We start from the raw sequence: 27,395 nt of genomic DNA, 5'->3' as shown, positions 1-27,395 counted from the left end.
ATGAGAATCTTTGACATGTCCTAGATAGGAATCTGTGCAGTAGATTGACTGTAAAAATAAATGCACCGCTGGATAGAAATAAATCTGGTGACTTTGCAGAAGCTTAATGAAACAATGCCATGGCAAAAGAATGCCAAAGACTATTTTTTTTCTGGTTGGTGACATTTTGCAGGCTGGAAAATGTAATTTACTTCAGAGATATTAATCATTTGAGTTATGTCTAATTAAAGCCTCATGTTAGCGTGACAAATGGGAAGTTTTATTTGTTTACAGTGTATTGTGACTGTTACAAATTTCAACACCAATATCATAGTTTTTTAAGTTTGAAATCAGTTTAAAGTTATTTCAGTTCACGACTTGTATGTTGGAAAACCACCCATACTAAACTGAACGACAAGCAATCAGTGATTCTGTTTCCTCTGCAGATGCAAAAAGTGTCGTCTTGACAACCTCCATCCAGAATTCCTTCCAGGCAAACCTTTGACAATCTAACCAAGTTGTTGTCAATCTTTTCAAGGGGAAGCCTTACTAACAAGAGTGCTATCCACAACTACAATGATTTTAAGTACAATACATCAACAGGCGTTCCATTGGCTGTAATGCCAAAGTCTCCCGAAATCATTATCTTTTTTGTTTCGCTTTCACAGGCAGGCTTCCTGTTGTGATAGTCAAAATCAAACGCTCTATCTGCCCCAGCCTGTTGAAATAAGAGGGGTCAGGGGAGATGCCAGACATATGGAGAGCATTTGGAGGTTCCAAAATGCACCACCCACACAACAAAGTACATCTTGTTTTGGTAACTTTTTACTTTCAACTAAATGGTCTTGTACATTGTGTTTTGGCAACATTGCATTGCCATGAAAATCCTAAACAGTCGCATCTGGCTTCTGACAACTAGGGATCTATTTTTGGAAGTATCTTTTTTAACCTTTTTGGCTGGATTAAAAAAAAAAACATTTAATGTTGGGACATCATTAGGAATAAAAGAACCTGATAGAAAAGATTCAACTAGTTTCATTTTATTTGACGATATAGACGATTCGGGGTGCCATCAAGAAAATAATTCAGTGCTTTCCCTTGTGTTATTTCGTTCAAACTGAATTCTACTCAATTAAATATACTGTTGTGGGTGCTTCAATTGAGTCTATAATTTTATAATCAATTAAATATACTGTTGTGGGTGCTTCAATTGAGTCTAGAATTTTTTTTTTGCGACTATTCAATATCTTCAAATAAAAGCACAGTTGTGTAGAATTTTGACTCCTTTGTTTGAATGCTTCAGGTTCTCAACAGATAGCAGCTCTATCTTTCCAATGGCAACAATGCAAATAAAGACTGTTCAACCTTCAAATAAATACCTCTGAGCAGCTAAACAAATAAAAGCCCTCAGCTACTATTTGACGAGAATAGCTACCTGTATTCTTGCAAAATGTCTCAGAGTCAGCCAAGATTCTAAAGACTGATGATATAATTGCTGTGTCTTGGGAAAGAATGCCCTCCCGGGGCCTAATAAAAGTAAAATAACACCTCGGTGTTAGTTGGAGTGACAACTAAGTCAAGCAAAAAAACATTACAATGTAACGTTCTGAGGCAAATCAGTTAAGGTTGAGTTTCTCAGCAAAGTGAAATCAATGAACGGTTCATAAGAAATGTCACGAAAAGCGTGCCCTCTCAGCACGGCAGACATAAAAGGAGGTGACCTGATGACATACCACAGCGAGCTCCGGTGGTCTCACCGTTGTCAATTCTTGTTTAGATTGGCTTTCATCTTGCCATCAGACAACGTGAGATGTTAAAAAAAAGTGTTTTTCCAATTTGGCCACGAGAGAATAGCACCGGGCCGTGGGAGTGCAAAAGCGAGGGTACGTCAGAGATACGTTGACAGGCAGCTTGTTCGAATAAAGAACTGACAAGTCTCTGAAGTTTGCAACTAGACTGCTGCAAGGCGTGTGCAGAGACGCAAGAACATGACAACAGAAAACAAAACAAACTGTCTGTCCATGGTGCTGAACGGATGCAGAAAAGCCTAAATTTTCTTTTATATACATGATGCAAGGGCAAATCAATATGAAGACTTGTTACATGGATGTTTTTTTGGGTTGTTTTTTTTTTGCAGAACATGAGCTATATTTATTCTGAAAAACTTCATACGGTTCAAACTTTTGGGAAAACATTGTTCAACTGAAACAAGAACAAAAAACATACCCGCATAGAGAAATCCATCCATTTTTTTTTTTGTAGTCCTGGTCTTCATTAGGATTTTGGGTGATCTGGAGTCCAGCTGACCTTTGGGTAAGGATGATACATTCCTGCACTGTCAAAGACGGATAGATGAAAAAATATGTTTTACGTTAGTTCCACTAATATTTGGAAAATGGAACAAAGGAAATATCAGAAAATGAATTCTCAGAGGTAAATGTCTTCATATTTCCTAAATAAAAAGCTTCAACTTCTAATTCATTGTGACCTAATAAGTATATATGTTCCTGACTATATAAAAACAAGATATTAGGTCAGGCCAACCGACAAGGCCTCAAGGCTGAACACTTGTTTCCAACAGAACAACATCCCCTAATGTCTAATTTTAAAGGAAAGTAAACCCTACCACAAATAATCAATATAAAACAACAACAAAAGACTTAAATGCATTAGATGAGTTAATAAAATGGCTTGCTCGGGGTGTAAAGATCACGTTCAAAATGCCAGACCTGACAAAATTATGTCATTGATTGTTGAATTAACTGATTCCCTGGTATTGCAAGTCCCACACAAGAAGGTTAGAACCAACCAGGGATTGAACCCTGAATCTCAGAACTGCAAGGCGGGAAAGCTATCCACTCTCTACCATGCCTAAAAGATATTAATTCCAGATTCAACACCTGGTTCTTACTGTATGGAGTTTGCATGTTCTCCTCGGGCCCATGTGGGTTTTCTCCGGATACTCCACTTTCCTCCCACATCTCAAAAAAACATGTAGAATAGGCTGGATGAACCCTCTAAATTTCGTCTAGAGATGAGTGTCAGCGTGAATGGTTGTCCGTCTCCTTGTGCCCTGTGATTGGCTGGCTACCAATTCAGGGTTTCCCCCACCTGGTGACTGTAGTCTAGTAGGCTAGTAAGCTCCAGCAACCCCTACTAGGATGCACAAAGATGAATGAATGAATATTACAATAAAATAGATTTGTATTTACATTTCTTTTTAAGCAAGAAAAGTTAAGTTGATGCAGTGACTTTTTTTTATTTACAGGCCACACAAAATGATGTGGACTGAATTGGACATCTGGTGCTGCCAATAGTAGGCAATGAGTTAATGCACTGTTATAATAATGAGAATGACTTAGTTTGGACTGCAGCTCTTGCTGCATATGTTTTAACAGAGGACCTTTCTTGAGACAAAAAGGGATATTATTTCTTTATATAGTTTCTCCATACTAGTCTGTCCACGTAATTACAGAGGGCGCCTTTGCGTGTTGCGTCGCACCTTCAAGAGGCCCCGCGGAAGAACAGTATTCGGTTGTTATTCATTGATTTGTCTCGACTAACCCGGTCGGGTCTGGCCTCCCGAGGCTTCCTCAATGGAGCGGCGCCAAGTCCCCACTCGGACGCTGCGTAAAAATAAATGAGAAGTTAGGCCCGCCATATTGTTCGATTTCACTTGGCCACCCCAGGGAGGCAATTTAAACAAGGCAGGATGCGAATCAAACTGGTATAAAATAGGTATGGAGGGTGGCCCATTTTTCTTCATTTCCTTTCTCCATATTTGTGCAATAAGGCCATTATGATTTCAACATTAGAAGGGGGAAAGCATATAATTGGACCGACTACATGAAGACTTATTACACTGCTGTTACTATATAGCCGTGTGATGAGGAGAGGCTAATAATTTGACCCTACCCTAACTATGCTTCTTTGATCAATTGTATGTCAGTGGTGGGCTTCTAGCTGCGCTGTTTTAATGACCTTTTCCCACAGTATTTATTTCTAAAACAGTGAAAAGTCGGCATATATACAGTAGTTAGCACATAAAATATACAAAACTGATTAAACGTTGTAGAGAGAGAGTGATTCGTACGGCTTAGAATGTTTTTGTGAAGATCTGATGGCACATAAAGAATTTCAATCAATTTACATGATGGGTGAGTGGCTAGCGTCTCGGCTTCACAGTTCTGAGATGGAGGGTTCAATTCCAGGTCTGTATGTTCTCCCTGGGCTTCTGTGGGTTTTTTCCACACCATCAATGGCATCCAAAGTGTTAGACAAAAAATGAAGATGATGAGAAGAATTCTAATTTGTTTTTTTCAATAGACAATATTAATGCAGAGACAACAAATAGTGGCTTCCTACAAGGAATCAATGTTTAATGTTAGTGCGGCAATGAGTCACTTGTTTTTCTTTAAATCAGCCAAACTTAAGTAGTAATGTGAGTAAATTGGTTGAAGCGGTATTCTAGCGGCACAAAGTAAAGGAGGGGGTACATGTTGAGGAGTATGGAATAGTAATAGGAGTAAATACCCAAGAAACTGTGATTCAGTGACTCTCAAAAACAATCTCAGGACCACATTTTGAGGGTGTCGGTCTTAGTTTGTCTCACTTTGGGTTTTGTCTCAGACTGCTTTCAGAATAAATCATGGTCTTGATAAGTTCTGGTCTTGGGCACGTTATGGGCTTCATCCTGTAGTTTCAATTTCCTTGGCGAAATGCAACACATTTCAAATTGAATTGCATGGCGTGTAAATAGTTCCACTTTGATTTTTTGAAATCCCACCTGAGTTCCTCCATAAATGGATATAAAACAAATGTCCATTTGACTTGTCTGTATGAATTAAAGATCGACTTATATGGGTTTTCAGGATCGATACCGATTATTAGAAGTGAGAGGACGCCGATAACCGATATTTGGAGCTGATATTCGTTTGCAGTAAAAAAGTACAAAAATTGGACTTAGGAGGGAGGGCAGCTGAGATGTGTCTCGTTATCAACAAAGGACGCCGAAACTAAGCATAGTCACGGCACAAGACTTGATATGTTCAAGATCAAAGATCCCTTAGCAAGAAGCTGTGACAGGTCGTTTATGATAGGCGTGGCTGAGAATAGAGCAGGACACAGCATGCAGGGGGGAGAGAAAGGAAGCATGGCTGCATCGGAGACGAAATTACCCAGTTTTACAATAATTTCTTCTGATTTCGGCCAGTCGAATTAAAATAATGCAGATCCAATGTACCTCGAATTGCCAAACATTGGTGCCAATAATCGGTCGATCTCTGGAATGAATGTCACACATCAGTCATTAACAAGCGATTCACATCACCTGTTTGAGATGACAAATCAGGTTAAGAAAATGTTGACTCCTCAGAATTACCATAAATGCATGAGAGCCAAGACATCCCGAAGGAATGGCATTTACATATGCAAACACTAACGTGATAAAGTGTTAGAGTGCCCATGTGTGTTACTTAACAGACACATTCTGACCAACCTACAAGTATCTTTTGTTTTTGCGATTTGATCATCAATACAAAAATAATAACACACAGCAAAAAATCCAAATTGCTCATAGATAGGGTGGTCTTGAAAACTTGTGGATAGAACTTTACTATATTTTTCTTAAAATGTGAAACCTCAAATGGCCCAGACTCACCCTGACTCGATCTCTAGCAGATCCCCCAGAGTTTAAGACACTTGAAATGAACTAATAACAAACAGGATATTGGATTGGAAAAACATTTCTATTTGTTCTAATTTGCCATCTATTAACAAGTACCAGTAACATAACATAAACAAATTTAAATGAACTTGGATTACGATATAGATATTTTTTTTACATCTTTCTTCTCCCAGGTTGGCTCCAACCTGACTTTCAGATGCAACCTATCGAGGGTTGTTTGCTTTTGTCTTCCCTTCAAAATATTCAGAAAATTCTGCACACAAATGTCCTCACAATAGGATAACGCACGACCACTTGCCAACAAGAAGTAGTATATACGCCATTCGCACTGACTAACAGGGGGAAAAAAAACACTGAAAAAAATGTAACGCTCCGCCCAGTGCTCATAGAGACATTACCCAAGGGAGTTGCGGCCAGAAAGTGTTCTTATGAGCAGCTTCTCTGTATGCTCATATATCAAAATTTGTCTTGTATCTCAAGATAAACATTAGCCCAAAATTCTACTCTTATCTCAAATTGCTCGTACATCGAGGCACTCGTATGTCGAGATACCACTGTGTATCAATGTCATATTTGTAAGCAACCACTCAACATTGTCCGTTTGGGAAATATTCTTAACAGACAGTGACAATACACTGAACGAATCCAAGATTGTAGAGTCCTCACCCTCTTACTAAATCTCAGTGGAAGCACATTGCGACCTTTGCCTGAAGAGCCACAAATAATTCAATCCTCTGATATCCCTTCGGTATTTGTTGTGACCAGTGAAACGCGATAGGGTTCATTTGCGCTCGTGGCCCGAACCCCTCAGGTCAGGTGGTAGCAGATCACAGACTCCTCGGTGACTCAGAGGTTAAGCTAATTCATGCGTGACTTTCCCACACGGGGCGGGCCTGCCCTTCACAATCTGAAGTGCCCTGTCAGACAGCCAAATCTTTGCAACCACATCTTTATTGACTTATGTGTCACGTTGTTGATTTGATCATGATGGTACATGTCTTTTCCGGGGCACCAGCCTCTGTTCTGTATCACTGCTGCCTTGATACCACCCTTTTATAAGTCACTTTGTCTTCAACCACAGTTGTTTTTAGAACTATCATTTGATCAAGACTGCCTCCTATTGAGGAAATAATGTTGTTACACATACGGCTTAAATACGTATTACGTTGTGGGTATCAGTTCTTAATATATTTCCCTTTTTGGGGCAACTCAGAAATCATTTAGTTTGGATGTTTTCGTTTTTATTACATAATAAATGTACATGGAATGTTAACATTATTTTCATACAGCGTTTGAAGTGAAACACTATGAAAATACATTAACAGATGTGGTTTTCCTTAGCCAAGTAAATGTACAATTTCACATCTTGTACTGCCTGGTCAATAAAAATATATATATATATATATATATATATATATATATATATATATATATATATATATATATATATATATATATATATATATATATATATATATATATATATATATATATATATATATATATATATATATATATATATATAACAAAAGACATTAATCTTAAGTAGCCATTAGATTTGGCAAGCATTTTGTAGAAAAAAAATAATTCTATTTACAACTTATTTGTAAAAAATACCTGTCTTTAAGTTGTGTTTTATATCATAAGCACCTGGTTAAAAAGTAGGAGTGTGAATCACCAATTACATGATGATACGACAGTATATCAAATTCTTTGGATAACAATAAGACATTCAATGCTTTTACAAGCTATGCGCAATTTGATTTTGATTCGATTAAAGGGCCTTTTAATAATAAATATGTACATATTTCAGCTGAAGTGAGCAAAGATATTTTGATGTTCTGGACAATTTGGTTGTTAAAACATTCAACCATTTGAACAAAATGTGATGTTTACATTTCAAAGTTAGAAAACTATAACACTTGTTGTTGTTTATGCTTTTTTCAAATATTATTATTAGGCATTCCGTAAGGCAAAGGTGGGTTTTGTAGAATTACTGTATTTTCACGACTATAAGGTGCACCGCATTATAAGGCGCACCCTCAATGAATGACATTTTTCCCATATATAAGACGCACTGTATTATAAGGCGCTCTGTCTATTTTGGAAAAAAATTAAGACTTTTAAGTGCGCCTTATAGTCGTGAAAATACGGTAAATTAAAATGTTGATGTTTTTCTTTTTTTTGTAAATGACATAATTGGCTGCCATTGAGAGCGATAGATGTCCAATCTATTTTGACTGGGATGAGGAGGCACCATTGATTCAAATTGGACATCTATAACCGTCAATGTAACTGAAATGTGGCTAAGTTGCATTTGTGTCAGTCAAGAGAACGTGAGCGTTCCCTTTCTCTATTTTCCCCATCTGCAATGACATTCTCATTCTCTCCCTGAGATGCTAATGTACTAGTTTCTATCTGGTCCTCACCTCTAGTCACCAAGTTTAAAATTGGTTCCGGCGGAGTGGCTCCTCCTTCTTTTTCTTCAGTATGTTCCTCTTCTGCAGAGTTGGAGGAGAGGGTTTCAACTTGAGGTGAGTCACCTTCATGCACAATTCCCTCTGAAGTGTCTCCAAAGATCTGCTGAGGTGAGTTCCCCTCCTGTTCAGTGGGAGTTCTCATACCAGAGGAGCTCGATTGGGAATTTTGTAGATCAGAGAAAGTGGCAAGAGCAAAATCTACTGTTTCATTCTCAGTCATCTCTTTGTTATAGCCTAAAATGACAAAAGCAGATCAAAACCAGTTCAAGAAGCAAAATATAATGGACTTTACCATTTGTAGCATCAGGTGTGTCTCCGTTGCCAGGAGCAGAGTTAATCCAATCACTTGGAAGCAAAGAGCGGAGCTTCTGATTGGAGGGAAGCGTGGATAATCCTTCCAGGAATAATGAGGTTTCGTCCCCTTGATTGGACACAGAAACATTTAAAAAAACAGCTAACTTATTCATTTTAAAAGCACAAAAAAAAACATCCAAATATCTAGAAATGAAAATTTATGATAGGAAATTCCCTTGTCAGGAGCCTCTGCACACATTTGCGAGAAATGTCATCGTATTGAGTTTAGTACATAATACAAGGTTTAAAAATAAATAAATGACAAAAAAAACTTCACTCAATTCAGCTCATATTAATAAATTTCAGTAAAAATTGAGATTGGCAAGTCAGAAATGTCCAAATTTGGGTGATTGGACAGAAAATTGCTATAACTAAAATAAAAGAAGAACATGCACAAAACGCTTTTGGCGTGAATAGAAACCTCATAACTTGAACATTCATTTTTTTAAGGCAGTTGAAAGTACTGCACTAGTAAGATTTACAAGAAAACAAGGACAAATTTAGAACTTACTAGCTTCTTGTGTCTTAAAAATGAGTTGAGATCTTTAAAAGCAGGATGTGTGTACCATCCTGAAAACTAATTCATCGTAATAAGTAATTTCTCAGTAATAAAATTTATCCCAGTCGAAGAAACATAGTGCAAATGAATTTTACAACTTCAATCTAACTCAGTTCCGATTAACCATACCTTCAGTTGTACTCTGTCGTCTTTTCCAAACTCCTCTCTTTGTGTTTTCAAAACATGCTGCAGGAACACAGAACATTTTTAGTTTATTTTGCTTTTTATCATATTTTGTGTGTTTTTTACACTGTATGTGGAAATCTAATTTTTGTCTACCTGTACCTTGAAGTTTTCTTCGGAACAGACAACCCAAAACGATGAGCAACATAAAGGCAACAGCAAAAATGACCGAGAGGCTGATGGCAAGTGCAGAATTTTTGTCTGCGCACAAATAGAAAGCTCACAGAAATATCTCAAACACCGTCCGCATGTTTCACTTGCATTTATGATAATAATTACCCAGGAAGCAGTCTTTGGCAGTGAATGCGGCAGTTTTGTTGCTCAGAGGGTTGCTCACGTCACAACGGTAAATTTGAACGTCAAGCTTATCCTGGAGGGTTATCGTTAAATTTGGACCCAGCTGCTTCTTTCCACGTGAGCGCCACATGAACTGGATCAAATGAGGATGTTTGGAATGTGTTGAGCACACCAGCGTTGCCTGGTTTTCATTTGCCATCTCACAGGATATGCTGGGTTTGCCAACTTTGTCTGGAAGCAAACACACAGAATGGAAATTAAAAGTTTAATCTAATTAAACTGTTCCAACTCTAATATTTTCCAAAAATTCCTCCAATGCAGATTCATGTTTTCAACATCTTAAAGCTTGCCGCTTTTGACAAAAAAATGCACCTTCCTTTCCAATACAATAATCAAGCTAAAACCTTGATATTGCTCATTCCATCCATTGGTGGACATCAACCCACAATTTTTTTTTCCAATAAATGATTCAACAAAATGCTACAAAATCAATATGTAGTAACTTGAACTAAACAGGACCCCAGAAATCCCCAGAAGTAATATTTTTAACATCTCAAAACTTCCGAATTTTCTCCAAAACTCACATTTTTGACAAAAAAAGGCCCTGTTCATTTAACTGACACATTGACATTACTCATTCAACTCATGTCGTCAATGATTGACAGCCACAAGTTTGTTTTCTTCCAGTCTGGATTTTCCACTTGAATCTACAAAACTTTCACCAATGTTGTCGAAAAAAAATCTTGATCCTTCTTTTCAACAACAACAAAAAACAACAAAAAATGAATCAAAATAAGGACAAAGCAATGTGGAACTGCCCTAAAATTAAAATGAAGTAAGAAAAAAACAGAATTTAGATTGCCCAGCATGCAATGCCTCCACTAATTACATTTTTGTAGTTATTTGTCTTATAGTGTTAAACGTACCTATAACCTCCCACTCATATGCAGAACGGTGCACCTTCTTATGTATTTGGACTTCCAGTTCATATTGTCCACTATCTTGATATCTGGCATCTTTGATTGCAAGTTCTGCTGAGGCCCAGTCCAGAGTGATCCTGTTCTGGTATGGAGGAAACACAAACTCCTCCATTCCGTTAAAGTCAACCACTTTCTGGCCGTCGCGTGTCCAGAGAATTCCATCAGGTTGGCTAAAAGTGGAGGGGACCAAGTTGATCTCTTGGCCTTTGAGGACATACTTTGGAACCTGTGGAGAAACTGAAAGAAACTTACATGAGTATCTCAAGTATTTCTCATATGTTGGGAGACTTGTATATCAAGGTATTACTGTATTTTTTAAAAATCCAAGCGTTATAACTTCCTAAACTGGAGGATTCAAAGAGAAAACAACAATAAGGTCATGGTCACACAAAAGTGCGTAAAACAACATAGTATTTTCTTTGGAATGGACAAAGATGGGGAAAGCCCGGCAGCTGAGTGGGTTTTCTCCGGGTACTCTGGTTTTCTCCCACATTCTAAAGACATGCGTGGTAGGCTGATTGGACACTAGATCGCCCCTAGATAGGAGTGTGAGTGTGAATGGTCGTTTGCCTCCTTGTGCCCTACGATTGGCTGGCCATCCATTCAGGGTGTCTCCTGCCTCTGGTCTGAAGTCAGCTGGGATAGGCTCCAGCACCCCCGAGACCTTAGTAAGGATGAAGGTGTTCAAAAAATGAGATGAGATGGACAAAGTGGATCTCAGGGCAAACATTTGCTCGGATTTTTCTTTGTATCTCAAATTTCTCGTATGTTGGGACACTCGTATGTCAAGGTATTGCTGCATTATGAATCATGCTAATTCCTGTTCCACTAATGATCTTGAAGCAGAGGTAATTACGACTGATGGTTAATTACCTAGACGTGATGTATGCATAGCAGAAAATCTGACAAAGTGATGATGTTAGATGCCGCCAACTATTTTCAACTTTGTAGATGTACAACATTATGTTTAACCATTTAAAAAAAACTTTGATTGTTATAAACTCTGCAATCCACTAGGCTTGTTACTTTGGACCCTTATATATTACACATTAATGGATCATAAAGTAAAAGGCTTGTTTGTACAGATCTCAAAAGTTCAACATGCTGTACAGATATTTAAAAACAAACCTTGTTAGTTTTCAACCCGAATATCGTAATACTTAGACTTACCCAAACTGAAAGTACATACTAAATACAGCAGGCGTCGATGGGCCATGAGTGAACATACGTTGAACTTTCACCGATCCCTTAGAACGATGAATTAAACAAAGCATGTAAACAAAAAAATTAAGTTCATAAAAGGAATGTGAACATGTCGAAAAAATTGGTGTCTATTCCAGGTACGGCGACACCTGAATTTCAGGAGTTTATGAATTTCACAACAAGAGTAAAATCTGAGTTTTAGTGTAGGGAAAAAATGAATTTTTGTATAAAAGTGACCTAAATATTGTGCTATAACACATTTAATTACCTGTATTTAATCGGCTTCACAATTGTAGTTTGTGTTTTGGATTTTAAGCGTCTAAATGTTTTAATTTGAAAGTTTTGGAAGGAAAACAACTTCTAAATACTCATCCGCGATTGAGACATTACAAGTAAAGCTGCATTATTTACTTTTTTAAAATCAAGTTTTACTTTACCTTTTAACGCCAATTATATACATATTATTTAAATATTAGGCGTGTGCTTGTTTCGTTTATATACACTGCTCTCTGCTGGCAAAACATGTCATTACAGGTTGATCCTTGGGAATATTTTTTTCGTGCCATGCAATTGAAACTACAAATGTAATTATCTATATCGACGCGTATATTCACACATAGCGGCGTCTAAAAGTTTTGAGACAATTACTCTTCCTACCGAATGGTAAAGTGTCTCATAATCTTTGACCACATTCACTGCCAATATAGTTGCACTGTTGCGCATGCGCATACTTGGATCGTGCTAGGAAACTGGCGACGGGTGGCACCAAATGGAGGAGTACGATAATGGGGACGAGGTATGATTACGTCGACATTCATCATCTCGTCTAGACCCTCGCATTTGTTATAAATTACTAAATACGTTTGCGTTTCCCTGGATCGGTTAGCTTGGAAATGCAACAAGGGAGCGTAGACACAGTTTTCTTTAGCAGGCTTAGTCGATGATCTCATTCAGTATTACTTTGGACTATTAGTACACCGGAATAAACAGAAAGTACATTTCACCTTTTTGTAATGGGTCCTGATTTGGGATATCATTAGTTCTATAAAATTTCAAACGAATATCGAATTTAGCAAGAGAGCTACCATGCATGTCTTTGGATTGTGGGAGAAAATCAGAGTACCCGTAGAAAACCCACGCAGGCCCAGGGGGAACATGCAAACTCCACACAGGTGGACCAACCTGGATTTGAACCCAAGTCCCCCTCTACACTAACCCTAACCCTCCCATTCCAAATTGGTGGATGGCCAAACTCCTCCAAACCAATAATTCAACTAACTTTTCACACAGGTGGTATTCAATCCCGATGAAGCCACCAACAACATTAAAGAGGTTAGCAAAACCACTTTTCTCAAAACATGCATGTGCCAAATCTTTTATTGCACACTTTAATATTTCATTTTGTACATGACAGTGCATCGAGGGGGTCATCGGCAGGATGGATTACAGTCAAAGCAAAGTCAACCAGTGGAGTGCCGCCATTGTGGAGCAATCTCTGGCCCTCCTGGTTAAACAAGGACGTACATTCAAGTATATAGGTGAGTCGGTGGGGCCGCGTGTGACATGCATGATCTCGACCTGAGGTTTGGTGACATGCTTTTGTTATGCTTTTTTTTTGTCAGTCAACTGCACCGTCATGCAGAAATGTGGCGCCGGGCTGCACACGGCAAATTCATGCTACTGGGACAACAGCACAGATGGTGAGGGATCAGTGGTATTTTGACTTCTAAGTGCCCCATCTTGATATTATTTTGTTTCATACTTGGTCAATTATGGTGAGTTGGATATGATCTGGCCCGCTGCATCATTTTGTCTGACTCGAGAAAGTAAATCATGAGTGCTGACTTTCTATTTTAGGGTCAAATTCAAATGAAGATTGTAGATGTATATTATATTTCCTCATTTTCTCCTTTTCAAATAATAAGTAATTCCAATTTTTTTGTTAATTTTCTTTCAAAAAGCATTTATTAAAATCTAAAAATAAATATATACAAATAATTTAGGTTTGCCACTTCATTATTGAAAATCAATAAAAAATATTGTATCCTTTTGAAATGAAAAACAAATGATTAAAAGATGTTTTTATATATATATATATATATATATATATATATATATATATATATATATATATATATATATATATATATATATATATATATATATATATATATATATATATATATATATATATATATATATATATATATATATGTATATATATATATATATATATATATATATATATATATATATATATATATATATATATATATATATATATATATATATATATATATATATATATATATATATATATATATGCAGTTTTGATTTTTATTTGTGAAAAGGGGGAAATAGAAGGTTTTCATACTTTGAATTAAAAAAAAATCGAAACGTTTTTATTGTCCTTTCTTTAAATGTTATTTGATTTTTTCATTTGCATTTGTGTAGTGGCTGCAGCCATTGTTTGCACTAAAATTTTCAACTATTATGGATGATTCTAAATCATGTATTTCAGGAAGCTGCACAGTCCGATGGGAGAATCGCACCATGTACTGTGTGGTCAGCGTCTTTGCAGTCGGCCTGTAATATTGAAGAAAGGTATTTTTTTTTTCTTGTTACTAACATGATTGGTCCAAATATGTTCAAGAATATTTCTAATTTATCTGTTTTTGTTTCATAATAGTTATTTAAGACATTTTGGGAAGCATCTTGTTTTTAGTGTAAAGTTTTTCTGTAATAAACTAATGTTATTTGGCTGCTACTGACTGTTATAGATGTCCAATTCGTTTCAACTAAAAGGGTTGGCAGTGAATGTTAGCACGGTTAAAGTGTTATTTGTATCTTTTTGTTGTTGTTTCTTTATAGACTGACGGTTTGAAAAATCCAGAAATAGCTAAATGAAATGAATTAAAAATTTGATTAAATGGCATTTCAGTCAATATTGAGGATTTAAATGTTGATTATTGTATTTTAATATTTTTAATACAATTCCTTTTAACTTCAACAATTCTGTTTTATTGATTCCTGAAATAAAGTTTCAATTTTTAAATGAAATAAATTTGTATTTCTACAATCAATTTTTAAATTATTACAGTACAATGTATAAATAGAAAACAATATCTAAGTTAAAATGATTTTTTTTTTAAACCGATAACATCATCACTATTGATTGAATCTATTTTAATTCATTTCTTTTTGTAGTTTTGGATCACCTAGTCCTCCATATAATTCATTCCTTGTTTTATTTTTGTGCATTAGAGGTCAGTAAAAAACAATGACAATATTAATCTGTATATCACAAAAGCAACCTCAGCACATAAATTGTAAGCTTTCACCCCAAGATAACAGAAATCAATGAATGCAGGTGGCCATCCAAGTCGAGAATATTTGCTGCATGCACACGTGACATATTCACATATAAATATTAGTGCATAATATTTTTTGCTGACATTTCCCTTATAAAAACGAGCTACTATGTAGAGCCCAAAATGGCTGAAAAATCACATAACAATCACAAATCCCAAAAAGGATAATACTGTGATTATGGCTTCAAAATAAAATATTCAACATGTTTTTGGTAGATTGAATTTACTGTACAAAAATAAAAATATTTGGAAAATTTAGAGATGGATGAATGAGTTGACTAGCTGTCGGCTTCTTTGGTTTTAAAATGAGCAACAATTCAAAACGTGAATGAGCATAAAAAAGCATGCTTAAATGCAAGTTTAAAGGTGCTATGAAGTTGTGACCATGTCAAGAAAGGAAAGTGACTGCAACAATTGTAATTGAACATGTAAAAATATGAGTTTGGCACTCAACAAATAATCATATACATATACATATATACACATTTCATTTTTCAGTTAAATAATTAAATTAAAAATTTAAATTCAAACTGATTGTGAGTGAGAAAAATAAACAGATAATTGCTAACATTTCTGGCCAGTGATCAAATTGAACAATTCATAAAAAGATTCACATAATGTCAGGATTGTATAAAATATCTGATGGAATGAAGGGTATATGGTGTAAACATATTGTAGCAAGTACTCAGGGCTAACTCACTGGCTACCATTAACAGTTATAGAACTCTAATCCATTTGAAATGGGAGGCTGGCAGAATATACAGTAATCCCTCGATTATTGTGAATTCCCTACTTCGCTCTCTTTCTCTCACCTCTGCAAAATCAATTTAATTTTAGTGCTATTAAACACATTTTAGTACTATTCAACCACTAGTTATTTGTTACATTGTCAATAGATGGCGGATTAGAACAAAAATAAATTTCAATCCAATATCCTGTTTTGGGTGTTTTGTCAGAGGGTTGAAAGAAATGTATTTGATTTTAGTTTATGTATATGGGAAACATTCATTTGAGTTATGAGTAAATCAACATACGAGCTCAGTCCCGGAACAAATTAAGCTCATATTTTGAAGTACCACTGTACTAAATATTATTATTTTGTAAATGATACATTTTTGACCAATTCATAAAAATGTGAAAATCCACGCTGAAACTACTAGGACTCAGCACTGAAGGAAAAAAATATAAATAATAATAAACATTATAATAGGGGGTGACGCTACTCCACAATTTTTCGACTATTGCGGCCATGTGTGGTCTACATTAACCACAATATTCGAGGGATTACTGTAAATAGCATTTGTTCATTCTCTGTCAGCCCTCCCACCAGAATGACATTGGCACTGAAAGAGTTAACATTGCCTGAGATAGGCGTCCAATCCAACTAGCACCACCAACGACAGCCGATAAGTTATAGAGTCAAGATCCATCTCCCTGAACGTTGCCCGATGTCCCGAGCTTGGCAGGCGAGTGCCGATCCCTGGACGGGCCATCGGACGCAGAAGACAGACATAGAAGCGTGCAGCAGTCGCCGACATTCTGTCCGATGCTGGAGACGAAGAGCCGACGACACGGATGGCACTTCTGGTAGAAGAGTAGCATAAAAAAGATGCAGGCCACATAGGCCCCGAGTGCCCCCAGAATGAGAAAGTGTGCCGACATGAAGTCATAGAGGTCAGTTCTGAAGAGGTACCAAGCGAGCAACAACGAGGCGTTCTCGATGAACCGTAGCATGTAGTACACCGCCATGCGGTACCAATTCTGGGACTTGCTGATCAAGTCCGGGTCGCTGAGTTTGACTTGCACGGCCGACCAGCAGAAGACATTGATGCCGGCGTAGAGGAAGGTCAGCATGCACAGCACGACGCCTGTGCCCACGTAGGTCAGCGTTTTCTCGATGTGTTGCGGGAAGGGCGAGTGGTTACTCCAGAACAGGATCCACGGGTGGAAGAAGAAGATCAGGAAATTGAGAAGAACCACAGGCAGGATCCAGATTTTAAGTACCGAGCTAAAGACTACCAGCACCGCTACGCGACTGGCGATTTCGCAGCTACGCCACAGGAAGATGCAAAGATAGGCCGGAGGACTCATCACCACTTGGTACTCGTCGTATTTGATCTTGATGGCCAGGATGTTGCAGCGGATGGCGCCGTAAACAATGGATAGCAAGGAAATGGCCATCAGTGTGCCTGAGCAAAATAACAATTGACATTAGTCCTATATAATGGAATTACAGTGTGATTTACATGATCAGTTGTAGTATCTTTTACCAAGAAAATCTGGTTGACACCTAACAACAATTTGGCAGATAGCAAAAAAAAAGAATCCAGTGTTGATGTTTTTTACCTTCATTTGACCTCACCCAAAAACTGAACATGCACACATCATTAAAATACACAAAGAATTCCTTATGCAAAACCCAGTATGTTAATTCTATTGTAATAAATGCAGGGAAGCTTGTTGTATCTATTGCAAGCTATGGAAACCTCCCTCTCGATGCCTTAAAGAAAGGATGCCAGCACCAGACGATTGTTGTGTTCACTCATTCATTCATTTTCTAAACAGCTTCATCCTCACAAGGGTCGCAGAGGGTGCCAGAGCCCATCCCAGCTGTCTTCAGTCCAGAGGCGGGGGACACTCTGAATCGATGGCTGGCCAATCACAGGGCACAAGGACACAAACAACCAATCATTCACGCTCACACTCATACAAGGGGCAATTTAGAGTTTCCAATCAGCCTACCATGCATATCTTTGGAATCTGGAAGGAACCGGAGTACCCAGAGAAAACCCACACAGGCCCGGGAACAACATACAAACTCCACACAGACCTGGATTTGAACCCAGGACCTCAGAACTGAGGCCGACGCGCTAACCACTCATCTGCCGGGCCACTAATTTTAATTTTGGTTTCTTTTTTATTGAGGTTTTGATGAGTAGGTGAGTTAATTTAGTCTTTAATTGCAAACAAAAACCAGCACTATGAAGACTTGGCTTGTGTATAGCCTGAAATTCCAGGGTAGATTTGCCAGTTGTTCTAATTGGTGATGTGCTACACCTCGTCAGGGAAGGAAGGGGGTGAGAAGGAACACCCCCTAATCGCAATAGATCAGAAAAGAAATCTCTTGCCGTCACCGGGAGTGAAGGCAACCGTCTCACCTCTTCCGATGGACACTCTTCGCTGCAACACGCAGATGTACAGCTGCAGGGTAAGCTGCGGTGCTGATCCCAAGAAAGCTTGCATCACGGCGGTGCGCGCGAAGGCTGCTCGGTGTGTCACCAGCTTGCCCTCAGCCTGGCCAACCTGACGCTCCACCGTCTCGGCCATGCCTTGTCGCAGCATCTGCTTCTTCCTGGTGATGCTGACATAAGGATCCTCCACACGGCCCACACGGCCATATGTCCAGAATGCCTCCATACACCTTAAAGTGACAAAAACTTGAAGATCACTTTGTTCATCCAAAAAAGCATTTTTGTGTAAGTGTGTATTTCAGACAATGAGTTGTTACTTTTTTCTCTTTGGACCCTGCAGTTTAGTAACTTCAAGGGCTTGGATTTTTACAAGATATCACAAAATTACTATACTACTGTTTCTAGCACTTTGAGCTAGTAGCACTATAGGGATTTAAAAAAAAAACTTTGTCCCAACTCATTCATTTTCTGACGTTTTTTTCCTTCAAAGTTAAGTGATTCTTTTATGGACCATAACAAAGACAAAACATTTCCTAAAAGAATTCAACTTGTCAAACTTGAGTGCTCATTTCTATTCTACAACCGCAAAGGGAGGCATATGATGATGATAAGTATTATCAGCTCTTGTGTCTCTGAAGAGTGCTTCTAAATATTCAGCCAGCAGGCTTCTGTAACAAATTGGCTGTGGGCCAGTTGTGGGTGCACAAATTAAAGCACCACTGATGTAATTTCACCCCAAAAAACAGATTATGTCAGATCTTATAGAAAAAAACTACAGACAGTTGCTTGATAATAAGTATTCAATCAATGGAGAAAGAACTTTTTCACGTCATATCCAAAACTACTGTATTTTTTTAATATCAAGTTGAAAATTGTGGTATTATAATGACAATAATTTCAACTTTTAAATGCATGTAGTATATATTTATTCCTTTCATGGACCGCATATTCTCACAAGGGGCGCGTGGGGTTTATGGTTATGGTTATTTAGAGTGTTCAACCAGCCTACCATGCATGTTTTGCGTATGTGGGAGGAAAGGGGAGTACCCAGAGAAAGCCCACGGGAACCCAGGGAGAACATGCAAACTCCTCAATGTGAGGACTGACCTGGTATCGAACCCTGGAGCTCAAAAACAGAAGGCCGAGATGCTAACCACACCCACTGACTTCCACTCTCAACTCATGTTGTGCGTAGATAAGGATGCCAACCCTGTTATATGCTATTCTTAGACGTGGTTTTCGCTGAGGAAACACGCAACGCCACTTTCCATTCTACTTGTGTACACTTAGGGGGGGGGTATGGGATGGTGTTCTATCGTGTCATGTAAACATTGACAATGGAATGTTAAAAAGACATGATAATTTGAGTCAGGTCTGCATATACAACAGGATTAAGATCATTCCTGTATTTGAGGTAGAGGAGCAGAAGCAGTGCTTTTATAGCATCTTATTTTGTGAACAGATGTTGCAACAGCGAGTCAACCAAGAATAAATAGGTTTATCCCAGTTTTACACCACGGGTGGCTAACAAGTTAGACAGAAAGAGGACATTTTTTTAATCGTGAGCATCTAAGAGTCACACGCGCGGAGATGATTGGCGGTCCATTATGTCAATCATTCATTCATTTTCTAAACCGCTTATCCTAACAAGGGTCTCGGGGGGGCTGGATCTTATCCCAGCCAACTTCGGGCACGAGGAGCCGGACAAGAAAATAAACTGCCAAATTGTTTTTAAATATAATATATATATATATGCTTTATCTTTAATGAGTTTGTTAGAATTGAGGTAAAAATAGTAGCTCGGTGGAGTGAGTGGTTAGCGCATTGGCCTCACAGCTCTGGGTTCTTAGGTTCAAGTACAAGTCAGTCCACCTGTGTGGAGTTTGCATGTTCTCCCCTGGCCTGTGTGGGTTTCTTCCGGGTACTCCGGTTTCCTCCCATATTCCAAAAAGATGTATGGTGGGCACAATCTAAATTGCCCCTAGGTGTGAGTGTGCATGGTTATCCATCTCCTTCAATTCAGGGTACCACCCGCCTCTGGCCCGGAGACAGCTAGGATTGGCTCCAGCACCCCCCGCAACCTCAGTGAGGATAGAGCGGTTCAGAAAATGAGAGAATACGGTAGTGGATGTTTCTAATTACTCATCTCATCTCATTTTCTGCACGGCTTTATCCTGATTAAAGTAGCGGAGGGTGCTGGAGCCCATCCCAGCGGTCTCCGTACCCGAAGGAAACCCATGAAGGGCCGGGAAGAACATGCAAACTGTGTTTCTAATTTTACATTTTTAAAATCCTCCTGTTGTTTGACTTAATATCACTCTTCACTATCAGTGTTTAAAAAAACGCGAATGAGTCCATTTCAATGAGTACTATAGATCGATCAGTCAGCTGGCTGCAAGCACCACGTGAAATCGATCAAATGACAGGCAGAATTGAGCAAAACAATGGCATCGGAAGCGACTGACCTGACAACGGGTCCGAGCTGCAGCATGTGCAGCAGCAAGATGAAGGGCCTGTCCCTGCCCAAGTCCCGGTGGAAGAAGATGAGGGCCAACTGCACCAGCATGGACGGAACCAGCGAGAAGATCAGGGTGAGGATCTGCCAGACCCGGTCCCCTGCCGAACGGTACGTGGAGCTCAGGTAGAGCGCCGCACTCATCTCGGCCGTGAAGAGGGACACCGTCAGGAAGATGGAGCAGGGCAGTCGCATTCTCGCTCACGCCGCCGCCATGAGGGGGCGGAAGGCGAAGGCCGGACGGCCGGGAGGGCGCGCGACCGTTCAGTGTCGGCGCCCGGCAGTGGAGCGAGCACCACACCACCGCAGATCATCTGCACTGGTGTAGTTCTCGAGAGCGGCCATCTCGGTGAAAGAGGGCGCTGTGACTCCAGGATACGGAGCGGGGGAGAGAAGCGCGCTGTGACGTCACATTTCTGGCAGTCGCACTCGCGTCACAAAAAAAGCCTTTTATGATGCACGGCATTCAGCCGTGATTAAATGACCTGTTGAATTGGAAAGTGAAGTGATGGAAGATGCATTCATACCTTTTTTGAAACGCTTTATCCCCACAAGGGTTGCAGGGGGTGGTGGAGCCTATCCCAGCTGATTTCGGTTTAGGGGGACACCCTGAATTTGTGGACAGCCAATCGCAGGGCACAGGGAGACAAACAAGTAATCATGCTCATACTCATACGTCAGGGCAAGTTAGATTGTCCAACCAGTGTACCTTGCATGTTTTTGGAATGTTGGAGGAAACCAGAGTACCCAGACAAAACCCACACCAGACCAGAGATTATTAAAGACCACACACAGGTGGACCAACCTGGATTTGAACCCAGCCCTTCAGAACTGTGAGGTCAAAGCACTAACCACTCATACACTGGGCCGGCCAAGTAAAGTGATACATTAAAAATACATATAACATGTAAGATTTAGGTATATATTTTTATTTCCATTTTGAATTTTCTTATGATTGCTCACTCTGTTAGTTTTATTTCTTTTCTGTTGAGACATTTGTAATGCCAATAAGTATTTGTTATAAAATGTTTTACTCGTCCAAGTTTATTGGTTTTATGAATTAAAGTGCTTAACCTTTCTATACACACATTTTTCCCATTAACCACTGTATGCAAACAAGTATATGTCTAAGCAAGTTTGCCATCAATAACAATAAAGGCAGGTCACATTTTAGCCAGCTCAAGTTTGAGACCATAGCAAGCTAACTAGTACTGTGGGTTAACTAGTAAAACAACTGACCATATGGAAAGAATACAGAAAATATTTGAAACTTTCAAGCCATTTTAATTTCAATTATGTGCTTTATTTTCAACTCCCCTCTTTGTAATTTGCATATCCAACAATCTTCCACCCAAAAGCTACATTTTACGGTCCCCCGCCTAGTGCCCAAAGTCAGCCGGATAGGCTCCACCACCCCCCAAGATGCTTGTAACTACCACAATGGGCACAAAACACAATAATGTCTAAAAAAAAGTATTTAATATTTTCCTAGTTTCAACAATGCAGTAGTGGAGTGTGTTGTTTTAAACTCTAATATTGACAGGATGCACATTTTGACCACAATCTTAACTGATTTACTACCACTGAGTGATCGTTTCAGTCACCATCCCTGGCAGTAAACAAAGTAAAAATAAAAATGCTGCATTTTTGTCACTTGTTATGCCTGTCGTTTAACCTTTCCTGAGAAGCTATTATCTCTTACCAGACAAACCTGTCCTGACAAATGAGAAAAAAAGATCATTATGATAAAAGTAACACATCATGAGGTATATGAGGTCATAGCCAGGAGAAAAAAAAACAACAAACACCTTCCTGGGTTTGTATAAATATAACAAATGGTGAAAAATAAACAAGAAAAAGGGAGTTATTAATGCTATTTAGTTTTAGTGTGCATTTCATCAGAAAGCTGACGATTCAACATTCTGCTTTGAAAGCAGCACAAATTGAGTACTGGCCAGAGTAAGGAAAATAAAACAACTTAAAAAAGGGCCCTTTTAAAATATGTAGGTAAATAAAGTTAAAGTTCAACTTGGCTCGTGCAAATCTTGTTAGGAGCAAAGTAAAAGCAGCAAAAGCGAAGCTCACTCAACGTTTCTTTTTGGTAGTGTTTTGTGTTCTTGATTCCACAGTGCGAGGGGACCACTGGCATCTGGGGCTTCATCTATGAGCCAATCAGGCAGCCACCAGTTGAGAAACAACAAGAAGAGGAAATCCAGAACTGCCACAAAGGCAAAGATGGAGCCGGCAACAGGGCCGCAGTGAGTCCTAAGCCTTTGAAGGCGGAGATCCAGGGGCAGCACTTCCTCGCTGCGTACTCTGTCGTACACCTGAGAATAAATAAAATATATTTTCTTTTAAGTTTGAGCTTATCTTAAAATTACAGAATTTTTCCAACAGTTCGTCGGGGCAAGACATGACATGTATTTGAAGTTGTAAAACTATAGGTTATAAAGTAAGATGATTTTTTTTTTTTAGTTTAATATTTGCAGCGCTTATTTGATGATGAATTGAGATAACTACTGTTTTTTTTAGACGTGTATGAATGTAAAAATGTGAGGTATATGGGCGACATTGCTCAGAAAATGTATTTATTCATTGATAACATTAAATTATTTGAAATTTGAATGATTGATTTTGACCAAATGTATTATATTGCTATATGTATTCATTTAAGAGTTTTTTTCTGCACTAGGCTATGTTCTGAAATTGTGAGAATGTAAAAATGTACAACATACACTTTAATATGTATAATTTGTTCTAATATTTTGGGGTTTATTATGTTTATAAAATGTTTTTTCCATGTTTCATTGAAGTTAATTATTTTTTGAATCGTGAGAATGTAAGCATTCATTTTAATTGTATATGTAATTCTACAAGTTTATTTAATATTTTTTGACAATTAATTACAATTGTAAATGTATTATATCTATTGTTTTTAATTTACCAATAGGTGTCCACTACTCAGGACTCGATCAGATATACATTTTCAAAATAATACATGTCCCAGTGACCCCCAAAATGGAAGATAAATCAAGTCTTCTCAATCGAAGCCAATGGATTAAGTGTAACGTCCCTAAAAATAATCATTTGTGTTTACCACATGAAAAAATCACTGAATCAAAAGGCGGCATTGTGCTCAACTCACCTTTTCAGTCCTTTCGGCGACGTTCCTCCAGGTGTAGAGGGTCCGCACCCGTGCGTGAATGAAGGCAGGCGAGGGGACGTTGCCGGAACGCTGATTCTCTATAACCGTTTCCAAGCCGGCGCACAGCGAGCTCACGCTCGGCTCACAAAGTGTGATCAAGTCCTCGGGTAGCACCTCAGGAATCCCGCCTACACGAGTGCTGACAACCTTGGAACAATACACAGCAAACGGAGTGTTATTTTGCATGTATGGGTATTTCCTTTCGTTATCAAATTGCATCTGGCACAGCAAAATTCAATTCATTCCAATTTTGGGTATACCCTGCCTACTGCCCATACTTAGCTGGAATAGATTCGGTTACTGCTAATGAACATTTTATTTGATAGAAGATGTGTTTTTGGAACATTAAATGATTCAATGTCAATTTAGAAAACTTTTTTCTGTAAAATCTCTAACAAATTTTGCAATGGCGGGTCACAGAGAAGGATTTCATATATAAAGGGCTTCGGAATACTGCGCACCTGCAATCCACAACTAGCGCCCTCCACGATGGCCATACAGAAAGCTTCAGTAAGTGACGTATTGAGAAAGATGTGACCTTGCACCAGAACTCCTCGGACATCTTTGTGCTCTAGAGGCCCCAACAAACGCACCCTGGAGGGAATACAACTAAGTTCAACCTGATGAGCGCTGATGCGGTCACAGTATTTGATAGGTGTACAATACAATACATTCATTGGTTAACATACAAAACAATCAAATCAATTCAAACACAAAATTTTGATCCACATGGTCATTTTGATCCTAAAACAGAAAGTTGGCACTCATGATTTATTTTCCAAGGCCACACAAAATGATGTGGCAGGCCAGATTTGGCCCCCGGACCGCCACTTTGACACATGTGGATTAAGCGTTTTAATGGCAATGGTGACCCCAAAGTTCCTGAGACCCATAATTGCAATATTCTCTTATTTATCATTTACTTTTTACAAAAACAATAAATGTGAGGAAAGATATTAAATATGTGCCTTGATTAAATTGACAATTGTTGTTCATTCTTGTTGTATTTAAGTTTAATACCAGAAAAAAAATGTTTCTTCTTTTCTGTTCATTGTGTTGTTGTTGTTTTTTTTTTTTTTAATATTCCAGTTGAATCAATGGCTTTATATGAGCAAAAAAACAAAGCTCAGGAAGCAGAATGACACTAAATGATGTGGTGGGCTGCTTCTTGCCCCAAAAATGCACATCTATACGTCAGAGGAGCGGGTAAGTGATTAAATAAGTGTTTTTTTTTTTGTTTAGTCAAACACTATAGAATATCACAGTTGCTTAAAAAAATGGTAAGCTAGTAAAAAGATGTCCTGTAAATGTAATTACAGCACTACTATAATATTTCTGTTGTCTGTAAAAAAAAACATCAGAACCTGAGACTATAACCTCACCGGTCATGTAATTGGTATTTCTCCCTCACTTCTTCGAGCACAAGTCGCTTTGGTCCTTCTCCACCTATGAGGAAATGGAGATCCGGATGTTTGTGGCAAAGCTCCGGGATGATTCCGCTTAGAAGATCTATACCTGATAAAAAGAAAAATCTTTGAATTCAGAAAAAAACTTGAAAATCAAACACTGACACGACCATACCTTTGCGGTAGACGAGCCGACTGATCACGACGACGGTAATCCCGTCGTGGCGGCGCTTAGATGGGTCGGGAGTGAAGTCGCCGTGCTCGACCGCATTGGGAATGACGGACACGATCTCTGGATTGAGCGCGGCGCGCAGAACCGTGTTCTCTTTGCTAGTGTATGAGACGCATACGATGTGGTTTGTGTCGCATAGAGACACCGTCAAGAGCTTATTGGTCAACACGGAGCTCACGTCAGCAAAGCCGAACAGCGAGTGGTCGGTGAACACCTGTGGAAATAGATTTTATGTTCATACAAGTCGAGTTTATGACATGTTTACTGTAGCTTGAGATACATTGCAAGGATAAGTTACCAAAAGTACCTAATTTTTTGGACTCTGAGCCACTACTTTTTCTTTCCTTAATTCTACCCATGAGTAATTTCAGACCGTTCAAATGCCATTAACCCCTGGGATATGATTTGAATATAAAGTTAAATAAGAATGTCAAATTGGCAACTCACATGTTGATTGTGCTAATTTTATTAACACATAGAACAGGGGTGGTGAACATGTGGCTCTCGAGCCACATGCGGCTCTTTGTGTCTAACTTGATTGCCACCCATCACATAGATTAACTAAATTCAACATTTTTATGACCAAAAAAGTAACTTTGGCAAATGCCTCTTACAACACTCTAAGGAATTGCTTCAACAACCTTTCTAAAGCCATCAGTGTTATTTCATAAATGAATTTCATTGGCAGATTATTGACCATTTGTACTGTGGTACTACTATGTGAAAATGTTCTATACTGTGTTATAGGAGACATTGTGAATCCAGCGTATGTGCCACCTACCGTGTTGAGGCCCATGGTCTTAGCATGGAACAAAGCATCATGGGCCATGGCAGAGAAGGAGCTGTGCGAGTGCACAATAGTGATGCGCTCCCTGACAAACACGCAACGCAGGAGAGGCATACTGTGGATGAAGGTGGTGGTGGTGGACTGGTTGTACATCACTTGCAGAGGTAGGTAGTAGATCTTAAGGCCGTTGGTCAGGTAGCGGATCCCCTTCCTGTGGCCATAGGCATGTGTGACAATGACCACTTTGTGTCCCTTCTCAATAAGACACTGAGACAGGAGGTAAATGTGACTCTCCACACCCCCCATGTTAGGGTAAAAGAAATCAGACACCATGCAGATGTTGTGCTTCCTGGTGGGGGCTTTGATGGTCTCTTTAGGGGTTCCAGAGGCTGTTTGTGATGCAGGCAAGACATGTGCTGACCTCCCTCTGTGGCCCATTCTACTTGCTTGTCAATAAACGTCACCTGTTTTGAAAACACCAGAAACAACACGTGTTATTAAATCTGAACTACTTATGGTAAGCGATCGCATTAGCTTTGCGGTGACTATTTAACCTTCAAAGTTAAAACAATCAAAAAACGCATTTATTCGCTACAGTACGACTGGCTTACCGTTTTGTTTTGTTTCTGCCTGACAAGATGCGGAAAATTCGTTTTGTTGTGTACATTTTTCGTCGCCTTCTTTCCGGGTAGGTGACGTCATATAATTGCGCCCGGTGCCTCTGCTGCTGTCTCCACCTGCTGGCAAAACAGGGTATGTGCACAGTTATAAATACCTTATAAATAAACATTAACGCTTCACATTATAGCCCCGTGGTCACGCCCAAAATATTATTAAAACTGGAATAATTAATAAAATGACTACCATGCACACTTCTCAGCCTTTTTAACAGCTTAGCAGTCATTTTCAAACGTGCTGAATATGTTTTAACAGCACTTTCAAAATTCGAATCAAGATCCGTAAACAG

At 38.7% G+C, this 27,395-nt stretch overlaps 4 protein-coding genes across 5 annotated transcripts; 1 reads left to right on the top strand and 3 right to left on the bottom strand.

Annotated features, from left to right (window-relative positions):
- Positions 1-2,177: 2,177 nt before the first annotated feature.
- Positions 2,178-11,863, bottom strand: LOC144204530 (uncharacterized). Its single transcript, XM_077728578.1, has 8 exons — positions 11,689-11,863; positions 10,465-10,755; positions 9,521-9,769; positions 9,344-9,442; positions 9,188-9,244; positions 8,438-8,566; positions 8,095-8,379; positions 2,178-2,314 (listed from the first exon to the last, which is right to left on the bottom strand). The coding sequence occupies exons 1-8, from the start codon at positions 11,732-11,734 to the stop codon at positions 2,178-2,180; spliced, it is 1,293 nt and encodes a 430-aa protein (XP_077584704.1). The 5' UTR covers positions 11,735-11,863.
- Positions 11,864-12,435: 572 nt separating this feature from the next.
- LOC144204568 (dynein light chain Tctex-type 1-like) lies at positions 12,436-15,300 on the top strand. The gene is made up of 5 exons (XM_077728628.1): positions 12,436-12,517; positions 13,012-13,053; positions 13,136-13,259; positions 13,344-13,421; positions 14,243-15,300. The coding sequence occupies exons 1-5, from the start codon at positions 12,491-12,493 to the stop codon at positions 14,311-14,313; spliced, it is 342 nt and encodes a 113-aa protein (XP_077584754.1). The 5' UTR covers positions 12,436-12,490; the 3' UTR covers positions 14,314-15,300.
- On the bottom strand, positions 14,052-21,130 carry xk (X-linked Kx blood group (McLeod syndrome)). Its single transcript, XM_077728627.1, has 3 exons — positions 20,749-21,130; positions 18,251-18,513; positions 14,052-17,281 (listed from the first exon to the last, which is right to left on the bottom strand). The coding sequence occupies exons 1-3, from the start codon at positions 20,991-20,993 to the stop codon at positions 16,512-16,514; spliced, it is 1,278 nt and encodes a 425-aa protein (XP_077584753.1). The 5' UTR covers positions 20,994-21,130; the 3' UTR covers positions 14,052-16,511.
- A 581-nt stretch (positions 21,131-21,711) lies between these two features.
- On the bottom strand, positions 21,712-27,356 carry piga (phosphatidylinositol glycan anchor biosynthesis, class A). 2 transcript variants are annotated; one of them, XM_077727520.1, is made up of 9 exons: positions 27,293-27,356; positions 27,040-27,168; positions 26,759-26,892; positions 26,423-26,639; positions 25,585-25,855; positions 25,386-25,518; positions 24,465-24,597; positions 23,944-24,150; positions 21,712-23,125 (listed from the first exon to the last, which is right to left on the bottom strand). In XM_077727520.1, exons 3-9 carry the CDS (start codon positions 26,839-26,841, stop codon positions 22,880-22,882), a joined length of 1,290 nt encoding a protein of 429 aa, XP_077583646.1. In that variant the 5' UTR covers positions 26,842-26,892; positions 27,040-27,168; positions 27,293-27,356; the 3' UTR covers positions 21,712-22,879. The 2 variants fall into 2 exon arrangements, with proteins under 2 accessions (XP_077583646.1, XP_077583645.1); XM_077727519.1 differs by having other exon boundaries at positions 26,423-26,892; positions 27,293-27,317.
- Positions 27,357-27,395: the final 39 nt, after the last annotated feature.

The sequence above is a fragment of the Stigmatopora nigra genome, chromosome 11, assembly GCF_051989575.1.
Source record: "Stigmatopora nigra isolate UIUO_SnigA chromosome 11, RoL_Snig_1.1, whole genome shotgun sequence".
In the NCBI taxonomy this organism is placed as follows: Eukaryota; Metazoa; Chordata; class Actinopteri; order Syngnathiformes; family Syngnathidae; genus Stigmatopora; species Stigmatopora nigra.
Note: the sequence above shows the minus strand (reverse complement) of the source record. Positions and strands in the feature narration are given on the sequence as shown.